The 24,485-nt window shown below is 37.6% G+C and overlaps 1 protein-coding gene across 1 annotated transcript in view; it reads left to right on the top strand.

Annotated features, from left to right (window-relative positions):
* Positions 1-24,142, top strand: part of LOC140165988 (sodium-coupled monocarboxylate transporter 1-like) — a 35,063-nt gene extending 10,921 nt beyond the window's left edge. The window contains exons 5-16 of the mRNA XM_072189348.1: positions 2,481-2,548; positions 3,812-3,966; positions 5,870-6,010; positions 9,026-9,155; positions 11,060-11,148; positions 12,382-12,494; positions 13,062-13,129; positions 13,659-13,745; positions 16,360-16,577; positions 21,524-21,624; positions 22,330-22,472; positions 22,739-24,142. Coding sequence (XP_072045449.1) covers positions 2,481-2,548; positions 3,812-3,966; positions 5,870-6,010; positions 9,026-9,155; positions 11,060-11,148; positions 12,382-12,494; positions 13,062-13,129; positions 13,659-13,745; positions 16,360-16,577; positions 21,524-21,624; positions 22,330-22,472; positions 22,739-22,807 — 1,382 coding nt within the window. The 3' untranslated portion in view covers positions 22,808-24,142. The remainder of the gene's footprint in view (positions 1-2,480; positions 2,549-3,811; positions 3,967-5,869; positions 6,011-9,025; positions 9,156-11,059; positions 11,149-12,381; positions 12,495-13,061; positions 13,130-13,658; positions 13,746-16,359; positions 16,578-21,523; positions 21,625-22,329; positions 22,473-22,738) is intronic.
* Positions 24,143-24,485: the final 343 nt, after the last annotated feature.

Consider the following 24,485-nt stretch of genomic DNA (forward strand, 5'->3'; position numbering starts at 1 on the left):
TCCTTTAATTATACAGGGAGGTCACGTAACCCTCTGAAATAGTGCATTGATGAATGTAGGAATGTCTATGAGTTGACCTCAATGTTTATCATCATAGGCAAGGGACTGGTATATCGATATGCTTGAGTGAACCCCATGCAACCACTACACTGTTAAATAGCCTTATTGTGATGTGGCGGGAGTTTTAAAAACACGAGCCCTGAACAAAATATGATACGCGCGCATGCTGCCAGGCAAAAAACAATGGAAATTGTGATGATGCGTGCGCATACTGCCAGGCATTGACGTCAGAATTCAACTCATCTATACAAATATTATTTGAACCATAACAATCGTTGATCGACAGTTAGATAGTACATACTGCAGACGAATAACAAAAACTAGATACCGTTCGCATTCCTTTCAATTATTCTGACTACAGATAGACTGGCCCCCAGTCTCGGTTCGGTTCCATCTCTGGATAATGTAACAATAAATAATTACGTAATGCCCTATGAAAAAAAATTTTCTTCAATGCCAAAACCCCATCCCTCTTCACCCACAAATCGACGCCACTAATTACACCCACCACAGTCAACCATGCAGCAATATAGAAATATACTCGTATTATAAGTGAACGCGGTTCGGTTCCATCTCTGGATAATGTAACAATAAATAATTACGTAATGCCCTATGAAAAAATTTTTTCTTCAATGCCAAAAACCCATTCCTCTTCATCCACAAATCGACGCCACTAATTACACCCACCACAGTCAACCATGCAGCAATATAGAAATATACTCGTATTATAAGTGAACGCGAAAGTCCATTGAGCGCTGATTCCGAGACTGGTCCAATCTGTTAGAGATCTCACTTCCAAATATTCGTTCAACGAAGCACGGTGATTCCGATGTCAATTACGAAAGCCCCGCCCCAGTTTCAATTCAAATATGGTAGCACAAAGCTATGCCGCGGGATGTGACGCAAGATCGGATGGGACACTTGTCAACAACTGAGAGGTATTGAGCTCAAGTGGCACGGGTCTAATAGACCCATGTTACGCGCAATAATAAAAGGCAACCACTCGACTCGGACTTAGGCCTATTGTCCATTGCGTACATTATCGCGTGCGGTTTGCAAATGTTTGCACATTATTTAGCTAGGGAAGCCTTTTCAAATATCCCCGCGCTGCCAAGCTGCGTTGATTGGTCGGATACAATATCGTTGTTTAGTCGCTTACACAAACGTTAATGTAGTGAAAACATGGACGTGGTATATAGAAAGATTGCGTGACTCCAAATCCGTAAAAGTGAACTTCCAGCAGTTTGTGGGAGCTGGAAGTCAAATTGCCTACAGACTGGGAGGGTCCGTGTATTGGGTTGATTTTTAATGCTATGTAATCTACATTACCAGTCGTTCTCCACGGACCCGAGGGAGGGTCTAACTACAGAGGGCAATATTACCGATCTTTTTTTAAAGCACAAAGCCGTTTTGCCTTGGCCGCTACTTCCGCTCGGCGAATCGCGTAATGCCCAAATCATACTAGCAAGCATCTTTATTTACATGTATTTTTATTTTTTGCAAAAGGTCTTGCGCCATGAGTTGGGAGCCCTTTTAGTAACACATGGAAATTTTAAAAATTACAATGGCTTTCATCTTGCAGCTAAGTAACATCTTACTTGATGAGGATTGTTTTCCTGAGCTTTTTGACACCTTTTTAATGAAAATCCGCTAAGAAATGAGCTGGTGCTAGCCAAAATACCATTTTCAGGAAGGGGGGGGGTCTCAAAAATATATATTTGTAATGAAATGATGTTAATTTCTTATTTTAAAGTTTTTTTAATTTAATTTTGGTGTCTATATATATATATATATATATGTATTTGGGGTCTGTTAATCCAGGAATTGTGTTTTCATGACACATGGACCTTCCCGTTTCTTTAAAATTTACCTTTAAAAGTGTAAAAATGGCTCCCTAGCCACGGCTCCCTAAAAACAAGAAGACCGATCTATCTGGTGCTGATCGGAGAAAAGGAATAGCAGCAAATGGTTGAAAAATTACGTACTTTTACAAGGCAAAAAGCAGCTTTTCTAGGCATTGTTGACATGGTGCTTTCACGAAAGAAAGTTTCGCGCTATAAAGACCTATTTTTTGAGATGGTTTGCATGTTTGAAGATGCAAAATTAACAATACGGCGCCCGGTTATACCGCCGCGTCCAGCAAGTCATCATCACGATACTTGTAAACAAACCGTGCTCGAGTTTGATTGACAGCTGACGCCAGACGCAATAAATTCGTTTTATCTTTGTCTTTCATTATAACTTGTTATTCGACAGTAAGGGAAATCAAAGTCATGATATGGATCCTCTGATCGATTGGCGCAAATAATAGGCAATATAGCAAATTATAATATCTTTAACCATTACTTATATAAGCTAGTAAATGTGTCAAACAATTTAACTTAACTTAACAAATATATGACTTGATTTTATCTTTTCAGTGACCGGAATGTCATTCGAAGGATGCGTTTTACTCGTGGTGGTTATATGCACATTTTATACAACAATTGTAAGAATTTCCTTATTTTGATTTGGTAGCAATGTTGATTTGAAAAACAAAACATTATTCAATTCTATAGACCTGAATAATACCAACAGCTATCACACTAATAAACTCTATACACATATAGTTTGTAGCCATTTTTAACATAGATTTTCTTTTCTATATCAAATTATTAATCTTTTTCTGCTTTTTTGTGGTAATTTAATTCTAATAACTGTACATTTTGTTTGCAAATTGAGGGCGCTATTTACATATATTTCAAATTTAAATTTGCCAAATAATATGAGTTATACCTTACATTTCAAGTTTTTGGAAAATTCCCTTGTCATTTGTTAGTCTGTTTGCTGATGTTCTAATACCATTTTACAAGTGTTTACCCCGTGTAAAGATGCAAACAAGATTTTAGATAAATAGCGCCATCAATGTTCAATTTTTCTTTAAAATGACTTAGTTTTACAAGCCATTAAACAACCGTGTAATGAATTGGAAATAAACTTGAATATAAGGCCTATAAAGAATAGTAAATATGGCAAATAGAAGCTAGTAATCAACATTTGGATTAACGACAATCAGCTTTTGTCCGTTATATCGGGTTCAGTCGGTGGAATTTTATAGACGTATCTGTCACATAAGGCTGAGTTCACATAGAAGTATACGGTATACGGTATTCGCTATACGAAATACGCTCATTCGATCAGGCTGAGTTCATATAGGAGTATACTATGTGAACTCCGCCTGATCGAATGAGCGTATTTCGTATAGCGAACAGCGAGTATGTCAGTTTACCCATTTTCTTCGTCTTATCAAATGCTTGTAACTTTACTTCTTGAGGTCACATTGCATTCAATGAGGTGTCATAATGTGCAGAATTAGATAGTGCATCTATTAAAAAATGAATTTACCCACATATGGTTTAGGTTTTTAAAATTTGGACGGTATACGCTGCACTAAAATCGAACACGCGCGATTCCCACTATACTATACTAAACGCAGGTATACGGCCTTTTCGAATAGCTCTTATGTGACCCGGTACTATGAAATTACCTTGCTCGATTTAAGCTATACGCGTCCATCTGCAAAACGTGCATCGTATACCCGAATAGTATACTTCTATGCGATCGTAGCCTTATGTGACCCGGTACTATGCTTTTGCCTTGCTCGATTTAAGCTATACGCGTGAACCTACAAAACGTGCACCGTATAACCGAATAGTATACTTCTATGTGGACGCAGCCTTACGTAAGTTTTCACTTTACTCATTTACTTCAGGGAGGTTTAAAAGCTGTCGTATGGACAGATGTGTTTCAAATGTCCGTAGCGTTGATTGGTTTTATTGCCATTCTCATCAAAGGATCCATTGACCATGGTGGATTCACTAATATCTGGCGGATAAACCAAGACGGAGGAAGAATAGAATTTTGGAAGTATGTATACTTTGAAATATAGTATCGTTATGAGTTTGGCAAAGTGTACCGGCAAATATCGATTCGTCTCTTTGTTAAATCAAGAGAATTCATGCGTAACATTATAAAGTTAACAAAGTGATGAATCAATATTCGGCAGTTGCTAAACAATGTGTGCCATATATATATATATATACATATATATAAGTTATCAAATTACTAGTTTTTATATTCTATGGTGTCAAATATTTATTCACAACGTTGTAAATACGCATTGAATACGATTAATAACAACAGAGGGCGCTATCTCATAAACTGCCGCATAATATTATGTTGGTAACATTGGGAAATGGGTACTGCATACACGGCAGTATATGGAACATATAATTTTGCACATTGGCCAATGGTTACTATTTGTATGTAGTACATATTGGTCAATGTGTACTGTTGTCTGTATCGGGTCGGCTGCCATTGAGGTGTAGGAATGCGTGAAATTGGATTCGTCTATAGATGCTAGGTTGCTTACATCAATTGGGATTTGATAAGATAAGTTTCAGAAGGATATTTTGTAAAAAATTGTGGCTGAAACCTCAAATGAAACAAGTTCTTAAATACAACTAAGATAGGCACGGGGAGCCTCGTTTTAACCAAGGAATGATGTTTTTACCATTTGAAGTCATTTAACATGTTTAATAGTAGAATCGTTTAATGAGGAACTGAAGACCCTAGTGGAAGAAGGACTCAACGACCATTTTGTCGAAAATGAGTTATTGGTGGTTTTAGGAAGTCACTTAGGGACGATTTATATTTTGGCTAAATTTTTTAGGCATTTGACCCCTTCCCTGCAGGGGTCACGTAGTAGGGGTCAAAAATTCAAAATGATCAAAATGATTAACCATGTATATCAAATTACTTGTTACGTTGTAAGGATGCCGAATATATACACTTTGCTATATGCCAGACGTATAGTTATGGAGATAATGACGAAAGGTCGCTCAAAGGTCAAGTGGGGTCAAATTTTAAAAACGTTGGATTTTCATGAGTGATATATCAAATTGTTCGTCTTACCTTGCACATTACAAATATATATACTTAATATATTATTTGAACTTGTATTTTTAAAATAATTGCAATTATATGAATTTGACCATGATTATAGTGGAAGAAGGACTCAAATCCATAATGGCGATTATTGATTACAAGAAATCGATCATTTATATGACCCTGTAAGTTGCTACAAGTTATTATCTCATAAACATAACAACTCATACCAAATATGAACTTCAAACTATGACATGTTCTGGAGTTATGGAATGTATAAATGTTTGATGTCCTATATCTCAAAATGTATGATCGTTGAGCTCTTCTTCCACTATAGTCTCTAAAAAAACTCTTCGTAACATTATTTAAGATTGTATTGCTTGGGAAATTATTTGTCACACAAAATCCTTGTTATATTGAACAAAACTGTATATTATGTTTCATATGTCTAGTAAAATAATATCTTACTAAATTTCTAGTAATTTCAACCATAATTCATGTCCAAGTCATGTCAAATTTGACACTATTTGAGTTAATTTTGACACTATTTGGGTTAAATTTGACTCTATTTGGGTTAAATTTGACTCTATTTGGGTTAAATTTGACTCTACTCGGGTTAAATTTGACTCTATTTGGGTTAAATTTGACACTATTTGGGCTAAATTTGACACTATTTGGGTTAAATTTGACACTATTTGGCTTAAATTTGACACTATTTGGATTACATTTGACACTATTTGGGTTAAATTTGACATGATTTGCGGTCAAATTTGACTGGAAATATAATGAGATCATATTTTACTAAAATTCTAGTCAAATTCAACTTGCCATTTTAAGGTTAATAATTATGTGTTTTTCTCGTAACATGTGTAATATTTTATAGTTTTAGCCCCGATCCACGGGTACGACATACCTTTTGGGGTATATCTTTCGGTGGCACTTTCATCTGGTTATTCATAGATGCGATAAACCAGTACCAAGTACAGCGATATCTAGCATGTAAATCACTCAACACAGCAAAATGGTAAGTCATTGTCAAGTAGCCTAACGATGCGGCGTAATCTTAGAATTTAGTGCGCCACTCCTATCCTGTCATACACCATAGTTAGTGAAAACTATGTATACTCACGCGATAAAGCGCAACTCACCGGTGGCGTGCTTTATTGTAAAACGTAGCAGACGATGCATCCCAATTGCATTTCCTATATCCCTAAAATTATTGGTAACATGGGTATTATATATTGATATATATATTTTCTGATTTCTAGAAATTCAATATCTGTGCAACTGTTTTTGATTTAGGGATTCAATCATGTTTCACCGTTGTTCATCACCGTTTAACAACGATGCGGCCGCGTCGTCTGCGTGGTTTACTTTTAGCTGCCCGAGCGAAGTAAACCACGCAGACGCGCCGGACGCGAGTTGTTAAACGGTGATGAACAACGGTGAAACATGATTGAATCCCTTTCAACAAGGAAAAGAAGCTAAATATCGTATAATTCACGATTATTTTACGAGGAATGTCAGTTAATCATTGCCACTCAGCCTTACAAAAACTTCGATGATTTCTCTTTTGATATCAGCAATAAAACTATAGAATAAAACGGCAATGTTTAGCCGCTACATGAAAAATACTGAATTCAACTTGTAAGCTGGCATACGCACAAAGGTTCCAGGCATGACGAATTTTACGCGCACCCGCGTAACGCGTATTCTCGCTCGCTTTCGCGTATACGCTACAGTAAAAGTGGGTTCATCACGGTTTAACAACGGTTGGCTCCTGTACAAAGGTATAGGAAGAGTTGTTGTATGAACTTACATGCATTATAGACCACTTGACATCACTGTTTATCAACAAAGGCGAGGGACTCGTCTATCGATATGCTCGAATGAGCCGCTACACTGTTCAATGGCTTTCCTGTACTATATGAAATGTGGCGGGCGATTTAAAATGCACGTGCCCTTAGTAGACTACGATGCGTACGCACACTGCAGGGCAACGAACAATGGAAATTGCCATAATGCGCGCGCATACTGCCGGGCAATGACGTCACATGCCAAGTGGTCTATAGGAACCAGTTGTCGGTTGTTTGTAAACGCATGGTACATTGTGAGGATAATCCTCTTTGAGTAGTACTATTGTCTCTAATCTCGTTAGATAAATTAATATTCATGAGGTCATAAATATTTTGCAGTCAAAGGTCACTTCTAGTTTGCATATTAATGATATGGGCGTGGCTAATCAGCATATTCATGCGATAATGTATATTAATGAGGATGATAAACATTTTTCGACGTCGTTGAATATTCAATGTTGGTTTGTCATACAGTCGCGACGACGTTCAATCAAGGAGCGTTACCCAAATATGTTAATGAAGAATTACGCGATGTGATTGTTGGAAAGCAAATACTGGAATTGGAAACTTTAATTAATGAGGAGCTAGCAGTTATAATTAAAGGTTTGGATCGTCTAATTTTTTAATTTAAGGAAGTCAAACTTTAGCGACATATTACACTGAGGAATTTGGTCGATTCACAATACAATGCGCCTTCAGCGGTTGCTGGGGAGAAGCCAAAATCAGGCCTTGCCGTTTGAGGGCCTCGCTCTCGCTCGCCACCGCTCGCCCAAACTCGATTTCTAGTGAGCGATTTTACACTCGCCTTAGACACTAAATATCGCTCGCTACGAATCATCCCAAGTCTTAGTACTACTCGATTTATCGTAAAATTCAAATTTGACGATATTTTTGCTAAACGATTTAATCGAAATTTTTGGTACGTAAACATTATGTAGCCAGAGGTTTCCAGTGGTATGAGGCTGTGGATCACGAAATGCCCTTTTAATAAAGCGAAAATATTGAAGTTGATCAAATAATATTTTGATCATATGGCAAGTACTAATCAAAACATTTCAAACGCTGAAATGTAGAAAACTGGATTGGATACAATCATAGGCGACACCCCCCTAAAAAAATGAGAAAAAAAAAGAAGCAATAATTGACCTTTGCATCTTCCTTGTTAGTCGGAAAACACAGTGACCTTTTGCGCGCTTCGAAAGAAATCTAAGAAGAAAAAATAAAGCAATAGCTGACCTCTACATTTTCCTTTTTAGCCGGAAAAAACACAGTGACTTGGACCAAAATAGGGAAATATTGCAAACTTCGAAAAAAATTCTATGAAGAAAAAATAAAACAATATTGACTTCTACATTTTCCTTTAGCCGGAAATACAGAGTGTTTTGGGCCAAAATTAGAAAGAATAGCAAACTTTTGCGCGCTTCGAACAAAATATGCTCGCCCCCTTACAGCTTCCGCAGCCACTGGATACAATACCGAGAGGAAAGATGACAACGCTCGCCTAGCTTCATTCATACTGGAGAGGGATTCGACCACTCGCCTAGCATCATGCTAGCGAGTGATTAACCACTCGCCTTGAAAATCTAGACGGCAAGGCCTGCAAAATACGCAGTGCATCATGGGGAAAGTCGACAAACCTGCCTAATACGAATACAACAGGAACATTACCGATTGTGTGTTTAAATGGCAATATAAGGATGTTACACATAAAAGCACATTAAAATAGCAATTTACAATTATTATAGTACATCTATATATTGATTACACGAAATCATTCATGGAGCTGTTTTCAACATCATTAGCCTTTTCGAGATATGGCGGACACAAAAGGATGGCGCTGCACGAAATGGTTAAAATCGTTTGAATTTACCGGGTTTACCCTCCTATTGTGTACGCCATATCTCGAAAAGGCTAATTGTTATCACACTCGCTTGAAAATCAAATGGTGGCTAGAACGGCTATGTCGACCCTGGAGGTCAAAAATTGGACAAAAGCAACCGCTGGCGGCGCATGGTATTATGAATAGCGAGAATTAAGGACATAATAAAGCATCGTCTGGTTGGAAGAATTTCATTTCTGGAAGAAACTACTAATTACAAATAAGAACCCATACCCTTCGTCTTGTGTGTCAGCTTTATTTGTATCAATAATATTGAAGCTATTATCTTCCATACCTGTTATAGGGCTTTGTATCTCTATGGCATCGGTCTTGTGTTGGTGACGACATTGCCATGCCTAGCTGCTGTAGTTATCTACGCCTATTATCATAAATGTGATCCTAAATCAGCGGGCAGAATTTCACGGGACGATGAGGTAAACAAAATGATAATATAATCATGGATGGGTTGCAGTAAGGGGTAAAATTATATTCCATCATGCAGTTATTGTTAACTACATGTATGCACACAACACAGGGGCACTCACAATAGGCAAAATTGACCCCTACTGGTAGCGCTGTGTTGTAGATATAGGAGATGAACTAGTTAGCGTCATATATGAAAAAGCTATAAAAGCTATGATTTTAGTACTTGCTCTATGTTTCAATTATTTATTCTTTTCAAAATATCTGAATTTTCAACCCGGTACAAGCTTTAATAACGGGGACCATACATTGTATGAGAAAGAAATACACCATCTATATCCAAACTCCCGTGTTATTCCAATGCACATTTTGCTTCACCGGGCCGCCCTGGCTTGGTCGCATTTGCAAGAGGGGTGTCACGAAACCGTAATAATTACAAATTTAGTACTTTCTGTCAATCAAGTATGGTTTATTTTCTACATGTCAATCTTTAAATCATTAGCTTATAATAATGGGGGACCGCCTTGATGAGTAAATGACAGCAAACCAGTGAAAAATACCCCAAAACTCAGTCAGTGGAGCTCCGCCCGTACATGTCAATAGCGTCATTATCGATTGGATTAGTCGACGGTAGCGGAAAATTCGATCGCTCATTGGATTAATATTATCACGTGGTAAAAAATTTGCAGTGGACAATCGATTACTATAATGGTTTAGTACTGCACATCTCGGGTTAATCTTCACTAAGCGGGTTTATGGCTGGAAAGGTCACGGTGAATTTGCCGTGGACATACATACTGCAGTTACTGTCCGTTTTCCTATACACAATACACAGTGCTCTTTCCCATTGACGCGTGACCTTTACAAATAGCCCTACGTTAACAGTATGGGGATATGACTAGTTAACGTCGCTGTGTGAAAAATAACCGGCCAATATTAAAAGTACTCTTCTAAAGTTCTAGAAAATATAGTTTTTAACATGTCCTAAATTTTAGCTAATTTAGATGTTTGGAAATATTCGTACTTTGGTGTTTTAGTTAATGTTATAGGTAATAGTACATTGCCTAGTTAACGTCGCTGTGTGAAAAATAACCGGCCAATATTAAAAGTACTCTTCTAAAATTCTAGACAATATAGTTTTGTAACATGTCCTAAATTTTTAGCTAATTTAGGTGTTTGGAGAGGGTCGTACTTTTGTGTTTTAGGAAGGACATGTAAACGACAGATAACACCAAAAATATGAAGAAATTATTTCCAAACCGTGTTAAGTCAAAAATCATTATGTTGCTCATTTTCAAGAATGCTGGTTTACAAAAAGCACGCCATTGTCTGATTTCGTGAACAAAGCCACACATAACATTGTTTCCTTTCGTTTCCTTTATAATCGGTTATCCAACTGAAGCTATGAATACCAGCTTTATTGCGATATCGCACATGAAAACAGTCACTTGTGCACAACCAGAGAAGATCCGATTTATTCAGTTGAGCTGTTTCAATGATTATCTTGGTTTAATAGCTTTTAATGGGGTTAAGTCCTGCAAAGGTCGAGATGAATTCTACTGTAGACATGACTGCATCATGAACTGCACTATGGGTGCAAGTATTGTTGAGTGTTTCTTTGTTTGTATGTCTGTCTTTGTTTCTGTGTAGTTAGACATGGTTATAAATGGATTGGGAATAATTAATAAATAACGAAAACATGGCGCATAAATATCTACGTGGCCGGGTTACGTGGGAATATAAAGTATGCAGCGGGCCTAACTGATTGTTGGGTTAGTTTTCTTGTTTCCAATTAACATGTTATATACCATGTATACTGTTGGAATAAATCAGGTACTGATTAAACCAATCAACATTTGCAAGTCTTAACCATTTTCTCCTTGTTGGTCTTTATCCCGGGTCTTTATATTGGTAGATTATGGCGTACCTAGTCATCGACATATTCAGAGGGTTACCGGGACTACCTGGTTTATTTGTGTCGTCCTGTTTCAGCGCTGCACTAAGGTAGGCTTATATTTAATGTAACTTTATGTATAAAGTAATCGATCAAATTGTCGTATATGCAAACTGAACTACCTTTGTGGGTGTGTCATCCAAGTATGGCAAGTTAAAAAAATCAAATCTGAATTTCAGTGTTCTGGTTTTGTGGGTCACCCCATACACCAATAAGATTTCTGCGTTAAAAGACAGATAGTCTGGCTGTCAGTGGGTTTGGGCGTTGTTTTGGTGCCCATATTATTTTTAGATTTTGTTTCTCAAGACCACCAATTTCAAAAATATGTTTACTGGACCTCCGTCAGCATAGAGCATTTGGAGATAGGGAGGGTCAAAGTTCATACATAGGTCAAAATTCAAACTGCTCAAATGCTGTTAAAAAGTTCACCAAATTATTCCTCTTGTCATAACGATCCAGAAAACTGCTATAAAAGAAATCACAAAATATTTTATATGATAAACTGTCCTCACGGTTGTTTGATGTATATATGAAGAGCTTGGTTTCAAAACCCCTTACATCCACTTGAGCAATAATTTAAGAACACATCAGAAAATCATCAAAAAAATCACTGATATAAGGGGTTTTTCAACAAAAGCAGTTTTTGGCGGGATGCTCATCCTACCCAAGCATGCCGCCAAAAACTGCTTTTGTCGCAAACCCCCATATATCAGTATTTTTTTATATAATTTTTGATGTTTTCTCAAAATTGCTCAAGTGGATGTAAGGGGTTTCGAAACAAAGCTCTTCATATATAGAATTGGCTTCATTATTAAGTAAATGCAAACTATAGGTGGCGCTATTTATCCTAAATCATATTTCGTAATTTGCAAGGGTTAGGTAATCTATACTGCCATTAAAACAGATGGAATAGGTGAAGCAAGCAACAAAGAAATTCTATAAACATATTTCATCAAAAAATAATAGGAATTATTTGTATTAATAGCTTGAAAGAGTAATTTGCAGTAACTAAATAGCGCCACCAATCTTGTGATAAATAGATACATTTTATATCCGAAATAGCTTTAAAACATGCTTTGAAAGTGAATAATGTTGTATAGGGAAAATTAAAGTTGAAAATGACTCAAAAGCATCTGTATACACTAGCATGATACCGCTTTTAGCTGTTTAATCCTAAATTTAGGTAGTACATTATATTTTGTTTGAAAAACTAATAAATTATCACATCAAACAACCGTGTCCTAGATTGAACAAATATGCGATTTTTTTTTCAATTTCAACAGTACCATGTCGTCAGGACTGAATAGTTTAGCTGCCCTTACAGGGGAAGATATAGTTAAGGCCATTTGGCCTAACATAAGCGAAAAACGATATAATTTGGTTAACAAAGTCACCGGTAAGGATTTGTATTTAGTATTTAGGTATCTTTAATTCAGTAACGTATTATCGTGGGTGTTGGTTTGGGGAGGCTCTTAAAGCACAATTATTATAATATAATATTGATCAACATGCTCATATTTTGGGGTGGCTTTGGGGGCGCCAGCCCCCTGGGGGTAAAAGCGGGGGCGGCGAAAAGGAAGGGGTGGCAGAAGAAGAAGGGGCGGCAAAAAGTTATTAAAGAAAACAGAACAGTTATTAAAGAAAAGAGGGCGGAAAATTGTCATAATTCTTTGAAAAACTTTCTTTATTTAGGTTGCTTTTTTTTTTGCTCTTCACTTTTCTAACCATCGGAAAAAATGGGTCAACCTTTTCGGGATGTTTAAGGGGGGCGGCAAAATTGCACCCTTTCTCCAGCACCCCAGGGTAGGAGCGGCCACGGAACGTCACTGAGCAATGTTAGAAAAACCGACGCGCCTCGATCGTGCCATTGACAATGTTGGCTTATTTTGGATGTGTATAATTATTAGTTGTGTAAAAGGTATACTGAGTTTTTTGATGCGTAGTTTTCCTTCTATTTTTTCAGTCGTTGCATTTGGAATTTTTATAGCAGGAATGGCTTTCATTGCCGATGCACTGGGAAAGATCGTACAGGTAACAAGTCAAATAATCTGAGTGTTTAATGTTTATAAAATTCATGATGGAGTAATCTGGCTGTAAAATTTATCAGTTGTTTTGGCAGTTATTCTGAGTATTCATAACAGAACCGATCTAAGACCGATCCTTAATTATTGGTCGTGGTAGAATTTTGTGAATGACCCTCGTCATTATTGCACTCATATTATCCCATATTTGGTTGCATTTTGTTTTTACCGAATTCCCTTTACCATGTTTACTGTAAGTGTCAGTCGTACATACTTTCCATATTGATGTTCCTCAGGAATTTGGCATAGAAAATTGTATAAACCGCGGGCATTTTTCTTTGGTGTGGTAATTTGGGTGGAGTGGGGAGGGCAAGGGAAAAGGGCCCTAACTGGAAGGAATGTCTCTTGAATGCCTCTGAACTGAGAGCATAAGGGCTCTCAAAATTCACGGTCTTGTGCTATTTGTACCTAATGGAGGCAGCTTCTCAGTGTTTTATAAATCATTAAATGACGTCAAAGTGATACTATTTTCTCCTCAGACGGTGATGTCTTTCACTGGAATTCTCGGCGGTCCTATGCTTGGAGTGTTCGGACTAGGTCTATTCACTACACGCGCCAACAGCATGGTATGTTCAACCCGTTCATTGCACTATTTATACCACTATGATGACCCGCTTGACTTGTTTCTATAACTTAATCAAATAAGTAAGGACAACTTACAAACCTCATCTTCTTGATATCACTTTGCCATGTCAAAGAATAAAGACTTTTTAAAGACATTTAATCTCATCTGTTATTTAGCTAAACTGATATGAAATCCACTAGCCAGTTACGTATTTGGTTTTAGAACTCATACCAGATACATGGCTAATGGATCTCACAGTTAGACGGGGAAAGACTCGCTGAATACTCGAACAGAAATAGACGGATAACAAAATATAACTTCACAATAAACTTTAATTCCGCATCATCAAATCAACAAAGTATCACAACATAATATAGATTACGGATTGAATACGCGTGCGGTCTGTCTCCTTCTATGACTAGCTGTCGACTACACAAGGTCGTAGGTGAGCATGATTGATGAGAGAAAAACCGCGGAGCGATATATTTAAATGATGAAATATAGAAAGAAAATAGCGCCATAACACATCCAACAAAGATAACGGGTTGCTTGTTGGCCGACTTGACACAACAAAGTCAAACAAACGTAATGTTTTCTTTGATGACTACGTTTGTGAATGTTTTCGTGCATCCAGGTATAAATAAATATTATTATTGAGCTCATAAAACTACTACCAATGGTCTCACGTTTTTGAGCGGCTACGGTATCGCATCAGCAGGCCATCTGTTGATCTGGCGCCAATTGGTCATTGACTTGTGGCAAGATGTTATTGCCAGATGTATAGGCCCTGCCAAATTGCGGGCCAAATTGTGGCAAAGGCCACTTCCCTTGACGTGTGAAGGTTGTTCTTTTTTGGCAGAGGAATTGACCCCACATTTCGCACCACCTGCGCTCTCTGTCTAAAATTATAACGTCTTTGTTGTCGAAGATATGATTTTAGCTGTCCAAATGCGTATACACGGCGGAATCCCCACAACCGGTGCTATAGCACGTCTTCTGTCCTGGGGTAATTAAAACACTCGGCAATGGACAAGATGTCATAAACTTGCCAGCGGACAAGGGTCGTGTACTGCAGTGTACAAACCTGAGCACCATAAGAAAGTACGTGGCTATTGAGTTATGCAAAACATATGACCGAACGCGAACCCAACGTTAACAGCGGTTAGAAAAAGGTGATCATTGACAAGTTGCAAGAACTTGAAGGAGCTGGAGTGATATGCGGCTTTTGTATCATAGAGGCATGCTCCATGTAGACCAATTGTTAGTTGTGTGGATTCGGTTACATACAATGTAGCCAAACATATTGCCTGTATTAAATTGACACACTAGTTGGGAAGTTAGATCATCACATCGAATCGCAGGACTTTGTCAATAAGATTCAGGACGTACAGCATTGTACAGTTACATGACGAGGAGATTTCATATGATGTGTCGGCTCTCTTTACATGTGAACCATATGTACCACCAAAGGAAGCGGTGCTTAACAAAGGATTACACCTGGAACGAATAAGGATAAGACAGATTACTGTGTTTGAACATAACCTATTTTATTTATAATGGCAAATTCTATATATAGAGCCACGGTTGTTCGATGGGATCACCAATATCACTATCGATCGTGATGAATAATGTCTATGGAACGGTTTGAACGCACAGGTTTAGATTCCGTCACTGTTATGCTACCGACGTACTGGCTCCGTTACGTCGACAATACGTTCTCATGAGAGATGTTTTGATTTCAATTATGGCATCATGCAGTTATTGTTAACTACATGTATGCACACAACACAGGGGCACTCACAATAGGCATTTGAACCCTACTGGTAGCACTGTGTTGTAGCTTTATGGGATGAACTAGTTAGCATCATATATCCAAAAGTATAAAAGCTATGATTTTAGTACTTGCTCTATGTTTCAATTACTTATTCTTTTCCAAATATCTAAATCTTCAACCCGGTACAAGCTTTAATAACGGGGGAACATACATTTTTTTAAAAAGAAATCCTACCATCTATCCAAACTCGCCATGTTATTCCAATGCACATTTTGCTTCACCGGGCAGCCATTTTTTGGTCGTATTTGGAACATTGGTGTCATAAAACCGTCATAGGTACAAATTTAGTACTTTCTGTCAATCAATTATGGCTTATTCTCTACATGTCAATCTTTAAATAATTGGCATAGTCCTTATAATAACGGTGGTCCGCCTTGATGAGTAAATGACAGCAAACAGCTGCAAACCAGTAAAAAATACCCCAAATCTCGGTCAGTGGAGCTCCACTCGTACATGTCAATAGCATCATTATCGATTGGATTAGTCGTCCGTAGCGGACAATTCGGTCGCTCATTGGATCAATATTATCAGGTGGTAATAAATTTGCATTGGACAATAGATTACTATAATGGTTTAGTACTGCATATATCGGTTTAATCTTCAATAAACGGGTTTATGGCTGGAAAGGTCACGGTGAATATGCCGTGGACGACACTGCACTATGGATGCAAACTACTCATCACGCATATGTATGCAGGACTTACTTAAATCTATGGCTGTCCTTTCCTTTTCCGATCTGAGTATCTCAGTTCAGCTCGTTGTTCAATGTGCTTTTTTTCAGGGTACTTCGATTGGTTTTGCTACATCAGTGATATTTGGTTTATGGTTAAGCATAGGTTCCCTGATGTATCCGGCCACCAGAAGAGCTCTTCCTCTATCGACTGAGGGATGCGAAGAATCCGATATGATAAATAGTACATTCACTACGTGGTCGTCAATGTACACAGAAACCACGATGACGCCATCTGCTGAACCTACAATGGAAGACGAAGGACCAAGGTAGGCTTATTAATAGTAGTCATTGCATTCATTGTATAACTATATTAAACTTTAACTGGTAAAATATTATAGAATTAGGTATGGAAGGTATATACACAGTGGCTAGCCATCATGAAAGGGGAGTGTTAAAGAGAAGTATAAGATCGAACCCAATGCTAATTAAAGGCCATTATTGCCGAACAAATTTAACTCCATTGCAAGAAAATAATTATTACATTACAAGTTGACACTTGTTGCAATATTTGTTTTCGTATTTTTCCTTTAAAAAGACCAATGGTGTTACCAGTGTTGTAAGGAATGGTGGCAACAATTTTTTGAGATATGGGGACAGGCCGGACAAAAGCGTCAAATTTTTTGTGGATCTTCCTTTGGTCCTCAGCATCAAATTTGGAAGGGGTTCCTAAATATCGAGGCATTCTGTAGGCAGATAGAAGGCATTTTTCAAAATGGCCGCCAAATACATTTAAATGGCCTATTATGGGGCAATACAGTCACTTAATAGCACTGAATAAGTAAACTAGGAAGTTCAATTGGTGATACTAGTATTCATACATAAGCCATGCATATGCATATGCCTATGGCCTATTAGGATATCTCCCTAGAGGGCGTTTTATTCAAAATGGCCTCCAAAATTGATAAAAATGAGCTACCGAGACAAAAACAAAAGCTAACAAAGAGCATTTCGACAGTGAGTATTACATTCATTACGTATGGCAAATGAACAGAAATAGTTACCCATTAATGTAAAATTGACATAATATACTTTAAATTACTGTAAAGAAAATCTAAAAACCGCGTGTTGCTTGTGCGTACGCCTGTAAAACGCGTGCTTTAATTGCCGCGCATGCTTTGCAAAAGCCTTCTGGCGCATTGCTAGAAAAGTGCGAGAAACAAAAGTTCACTTTTTGCGCATGTGTTTGCAGGGAGCTTAGATTAATAACACACTGATTGGAATATTCCATGCCTGTGCTCTCTAAGCGTACTTGAATTCAGCTGACGCCGGTACAGCGTTCAGACCTTGCGACAACGCTCATCTCACGTACAAAGTTTCTTTTGCGTACACTCGCGCTATTTGCGCTATTTTTGAGTTCGCACACACAAATCTGTCTTTAATACCGTCGACCCCCACAGGTAACACACCCAGTTTCCGCGGTATAGCAGGGAGGACCTCGTTTTGGTAGCAAGATGGCGTGCAAAGGGTGAATCGAAACGTAATGAAGAAAAAAATATCACTGTCACTAGAAAATGATCTAAATCTCTCAACAGTGGGCGAATAAACAATTGAATACATGAATACAAAAGCCACCTAAGTCCATGGGAAGTGATTTTGAGAGAAAAACCTGTGTATCATTTTAATTCCTTCAGTTAGATTTACCTGGTCAATATGGTAAGTTTTACGTGCAAATGAGTGGATTAACCTGTATTAGGTATGACGATTAACATTTCAGGAACTTCGTGGGGTTCATTTTAAATTTTGGACTTAGGTGGTTTTTTGAATCATATACAAAGACAACAATGTTAGAATGAGATTACCACTAGTAAGATAATACAAAATAAAGCGCACAGGTATGTATAATGTTGATAAGCATTCTGCCATGTAATATAAACCACACACTTTCCTTTATTAAACCCATTTTTTCTTCAAAAGTCACTCTCTAGCAATGAATGTGTTACAAGTGGACTTTTATACATACTGGATTTTAATCAATGTGTTACAAGACTCAAATCATGGAATTGGGTGATTCTTTCATACATGCTATTTTTCACATGCTCAATAGACACAGAGGATGAATTTGAGTTGTTCTTTCATACATATGACAGGCCTATGTAAAGGAACACTTTCCCATGCTTAACTCAATTTGGTTTAAGTATGGACTTAGGTGGCTTTTGTATTCATATATTCAATTGTTTTTAACCTGTTTGCATTTGAGTAGGTAAAAGTGACATATTTTGAAAGGAGCTTACTTTAATAAAAAATCGTGAAACTATAATTAAAGACAGAGATAAAAAGAATTTATCGCGTCTGATGTCACTGTCAATTACGATCCTTGATTGGTTTACACAGGTTAATAGCGCGTAAAAGGAAGACCGATCTATCTGGTGCTGATCGGAGAAAAGGAATAGCAGCAAAATGGCGAAAAATTACGTAATTTTACAAGGCAAAAAGCAGCTTTTCTAGGCATTGTTGACATGGTGCCTTCGCGAAAGAAAGTTTCCTACTATAAAGACCTAACTTTTGAGATGGTTTGCATGTTTGAAGGGGCGAAATTAACAATAAGGCGCCCGGTTATACCGCGCGCCGCGCTCAGCAAGTCATCATCACGACACTTGTGAACAAACCGTGCTCGAATTTGATTGACAGATGACGTCAGACGCGATAAATTCTTTTTATCTCTGTCTTTAATTATAACACAAAAACAGCATAATATAGGTCAGATGGAGGAAATTCATTTTACTAACGGCACACTGAATATGAACTTCACGTGACATGCAGATAAACCTTGAAATGTTGAGTGGTATATAATTTTTGAAAGTGGGTTGAGTGATGTCGGGTTTTTATTTGTAAAGAATTGGAAACCTGCGGCCGACATGCAAGAATAAAACTAATTTTTTGAGATATGGGACAGGTCGGAAAAAAGCGTCAAACTTTTTGGTGGAACTATCATTAATAATAGGGAAAGACAAGCGATTAAGTATCAATATGTCATGCACATGCTACTCTTAACGCAAAACTGTCAGAGAGAAACATCAAGAAAATAAAAGCCATCTCTAGGTAGTCTTGGTCCCAAACCGATCTGTGCTCGGACCGAGATTAATATCAAGGGTCCTTTCATCTATCAAACTTTGTCGCAACATTTTATCAGTTTTATTTCCCTTTCTGGCTCACAGATGGTCATGAATGCGTTTTTGTCTCCGCCAACGCGGAACGACTCCACAAGAGGGACTGTGTAATTTAAACCACCGTCGGTGTGGGTGTGTGTGTGGATGCGAGTGTCAAAAGTGTCAACCTATTTTTGCAATAGGTAGCGTCATATGGACACGTGCCCTCAATCGATTGCAAAATTTAGAAAATCCCATAGGAAAATTGCCAAAAAAGGGCTTAATTGTGCCCCCCCCATCAGGTCCGGTGTCCCCCAATCATGGTCGGTGCCCCCAAATATGATGACCCACGCTACGCCATTGACTCTTGGATATAAGGTCATCTAGGGGTCAATTGAGGTCGATTTACAAATATTTAATTTTGGTAAAACCACGGGAGTTTTGTTATACACCTTTGTCTTTCCTGATCTCGTAATTGGGCGGAGACACGTTCTATGCATTATTCATATAAAAGTTTTGCAACATCGCTGAAAAAAGAATACGTCAATATCGTGTCGATTCCCATTATGGCATCATGGGCGTTTTCCACTATACTAACTTACAATGGCAGAATCAGTTTGAACGCAGAAGAATTTAAAGTCCACAATAGTCCAGATTCCTTTATAATGGTCGCCAAATATTTCTGCAACGTATTAGAAATTTGGTTACGGAAGAAAGTTGCACGGAAGATGTGCTTGGAGGAAAATAACAGTCAAAGACATCTTACCAGGGTGGAGATACTCGGGATACTCGTAGTTACTCCATGCAGGATATATTTTAAACACGTAATGAACACACGCACACACACCCCACACCCCCCCACACACACAAAAGAAAACGCGCAGTGATTTATATACCTTTTTCTGATGACGTCACCTAATCGATATTGGGGTCTCAGATGTAAACAAACAACACGTGCGTTTCCCACATGTCCAGAGTGTGAAAACACCAAATTCTGCGTATTTTCTCCTCTGTTTTGTCATCTTTCACATTAGCTATCATAAAATATTTTTTAAAGGGAGCTGTATTATACTGGTTACCTTTCTTTCAGATTGTTTTGATACCACAAAATACAAAAGACACGGAAAAACCGCCATGCTATTTGAAAATTAATCTTTGTTTTGTTTCACATTTTTGTTTACTTTTTACACCATGACGAACAAAACGCGTACTGCGAGCTGGCAATTCCGCGCAGGACGCCTAGCGTGGCGCAAAGTTGATCGCGTGCGCCGGTGCGGCATTTGCGTTTGGGTGCTGATGACTCGAATGCTGGACCCCAATATCGATTGATTGGTGACGTCTGAGAAAAAGGTCTATAGTGCGCTACGCACAGGCACAACGCCTAGACGTTGATCCACAAGCACACTTTACAGGTTGTCGCTGACCACTACGGCCCTACATCATTCCACAAACCATTTAACAACCAATCAGGGACTTTGCTGCTTCAAGAGCGCACACCCTAGACATTCCACAAATAACCTTCGCAACCAGGATCAGCTCCCTGAGTTTCGTACGGGTTACAACGAGACAATTAGCAATAAGTTCCTTGTCCAGGGGAATTTCAAGCTAACTCAATTTTTCCACGAGAGCGTACTAGGCCCCACCAGGGTTCGAACCCGTAACCTCCATAGTGAAGCTCATCGGGTGCCATTGGGGTAGCCGCGTGGTCTTTCTTTCTCTGAGTCCCCAGACCTTGAAGGACCTTTGTCTTCTAAGGCTATTGATATCTTCCACCCAACATATCTGGGAATCATTCTCACGCCACCATTTCCCTGATACGTTGCAGTTACAAATTAAAACATTTTAAGGTACCTGGACATTTTCTGTACTACTAAACTTTCATCCTCTCTGTGTTCAAACGGATTTCTGTTATTCCGCCATGATGTCATCACAGTAGACACCTTCCATCCCATTGATCACTCTATACCGTAATCTTAATCGCTTCTTGCAAAGAACATTATCTGAATTGACAGAATATTGGATCAATGTTCAACTTACAAGTTGTCGACTTCTTCTTTATTTCTTTGTACTGTAGTAACATGTACATCTTGAATGATTTTGATGCAACTTCTATCCTGCCGTTTCAGGTCTGGTGTTCTAGGTTTCTATTCCCTCTCGTACACGTGGTATTCATGCGTGCTTTGTACGATAGCTATGTCTGTTGGTTATGTGGCCAGTATAATCAAAGGTATGTGGATACAGGTGACAAGTCAGACTAAAATTAGCCTACCTGCATATTTGAAAGCGTCATTTTGGTTGCAAAACTGTTTTCTTTTGTTTTGCAGTTCATTGGCATGTAGTTATATACCCAGCAAACACAAAAACGTTTTAAAAACGTTTTATATAAGTTATATTTTGGGTTTTGGTTTAGGTAAAAACGTTTTAATAACATTAAAATGTCGGGTTATATAAATGTCATGAATATTTTTGTAAAACGTTATTGCAAATATTTTGGGCAAACATTTTCGCAAAATATTTTTTCAACCCCAAAATAACATTGAATGTTTGTGTCAAGTTTTCAAAAATGTTTTTGGAATGTTATTAAAACGTTTTTATACCCTTTATATAACCCGACATTTAAACGTGTCTGTAAAATATTTTGTGCTTGCTGGGCAGTAGATGATCAAAAAATGTTTTTTAATGTTATGGAAACGTTTTATACCCTTTATATACCCTTTATATAACCCGACATTTAAACGTTTTCTGACAACGTTTTATAACCTTTTGCGAATGATGTCGAAAACGTTTTGTGTTTGCTGGGTAGTTATGATTATATGCGTATGGTTATAAGCTTATCTGCAAATATGCATGATCAATTTTATGGAAATAACTAATGCTACTTAAACTTCGAAGGTTATAATAAGCTTTCCCGGATTTGTTCAATATATTATAGATTGGAAGTATCCAGAAAACAAAGAGGTCGTGGACCCACGTTTGGTGGTTCCAATATCTGATGCGTTTTCCTGGTGCATTGTGCTGCTACCTGCCAAGTGGCGTCAGAAGCTAGGGTTTGATGACAACAAAACTAAAGATCAGGTAATTTGTCTAAATACACTTATTCTACACAAAATTAAAATGTATTAGCAACAAGAACAGTTTAAAAAATGTTTTTACTTCTTCAAAGCACTCGAGGACAAGACTACATAAAGAAAAGTCACGCCACAAATAAAAGTGTATAAAAATCACTGGAATGTAACGACTGATGCATAATGTTGAGATAGAGCACTTTTCCATATTTTTATTGCATTTTCTGCATACAATACTTATTTGATTATGTTTGTGTTTTTATTTATGTGTTGTAGGAGTCAGCGGTAGATGCAAAATACCATGAAATCGCAATGTCCGATGGGAAAGATTTAAACCTGACTTAAGATCATATTTATAACAACGACAAAACTACAGTAAACAAATACGATGGACATTGATCTGTCTATCCTCAATCCAGGCCACTGATAACCGACGTTGGTCGTCGTCAAGATGGACAGGACATACATTAATAAATGGTCCATGCATCATATTAATATCTGATGCTTGAACCAAATTAAAAAAGGTTTCTCCAACCTTCATTCCCGAGAGTCAGGTTTTTAAAGCTTTTAAGCTTATTAATGTGTAAAGCAGTATAATAGGATTCGCATTTTCTTTATATTTTGATATTTGGTAAGAAGTATTTTGCTGATTACAAATCTGAAAAATAATAAAAACAAAAGGTTTTTCGGATTTTAACCATTCAATGTCAAAACATGTTTTTCAATTTTACTGTAGGCTTGCATTAGTAATCTAGGCTATAAAAAGATGCGTGGAAATTGGAAGGATAAATTATTTTCTGACTACTTTAATAAATGTCGTGTTGTTCAACGTGTAATTGTCATATCTGTCATTTAAGGGGACAGACACGTTCGTACAATAACTACAATCCAGGAAAAAAAGGTTGACACACTTTGCCTGTCTTTTGGTATGATCTCCCGCTCCCCAATTCAATGTTGGACCAAGCCATGATGTCATCATGCCCAAGAGACCCTCCAACATTAAAAGATGGGGAGTGGGGAAGGGTGAGATATATATAGGGAGAGTCTGTACTTCACATAATTGCATGCATGTTTCACTCGCCTCTCCAATTTTGATAGGGCACACATTTCAATTGTTTAGTGCAAATGTGCCAACTATTTTATTCCTGGATTGTAGCGCTAACATTAGCAAATGTTTCAAATTATTTTGCTTTGGAAAAGAAAACATAACGAACATTGATGTAAATTGTTTATCCGGTTAGTTTAGTTAAAGCTTGCGTACTACAATATCACGTAGAATAGATTTTTATATTTGTGTAGCATATACCATACCTTTTAAGATCGATTATATAAAAAAATAAAGTGTAGACGTGATTATTTTACAATATTTTGTGTACTTTTTTGTGCAGTGGAATGCATGTGTACCTAAATTTATACTCGGGGACACAATTGGTGTGACACCACAGACCCTGTAGACCATTCCTATAATTTTTTTGGTATCTTTACATGTCAATTGATAAAAGTAGAATTGGTTCCATTTTTTTCTATGCCACTATGCTGATTTAAAGCCTTAATGTACGATTTCCGTCAAATTTTAATTTTGTTATTCTTTATTCAAAATGTTGAAATTATATTAGTAATAACTGCCGGGAAGGGTTGCTGTCCATTTTAAGTTGAAATAACAAGGTAAAGTGAAAGAAACCCCAGTGGTTATTTTATATGGGAGGACATATTATCATAATTTTTATATTATGATAATATGTCGAACTTTGCTCTGTTGACCAGTGGCGTAGATTTCTTTTTGACATTGGGGGGATGAACTCGGAAAAAATCTTGAAGTATAGTCAATCCAGCACCCTTTGGCGACAGAATTAGTTTATGATATAAATGCGCGCGAAGCGCGCGAAATGTTTTGCTATTTTGAAGCTAAACAGATGAAATATGGTGTAAAAGTAGATTAAATGCGCGCGAAGTGCGCGAAAATTTGCACTTTTGGGGCTAAAATGGGCAAATATCAGGTTCATTTGGTCAGAAACCCATTACC

This window comes from Amphiura filiformis, chromosome 12 (assembly GCF_039555335.1).
Source record: "Amphiura filiformis chromosome 12, Afil_fr2py, whole genome shotgun sequence".
In the NCBI taxonomy this organism is placed as follows: domain Eukaryota; kingdom Metazoa; phylum Echinodermata; class Ophiuroidea; order Amphilepidida; family Amphiuridae; genus Amphiura; species Amphiura filiformis.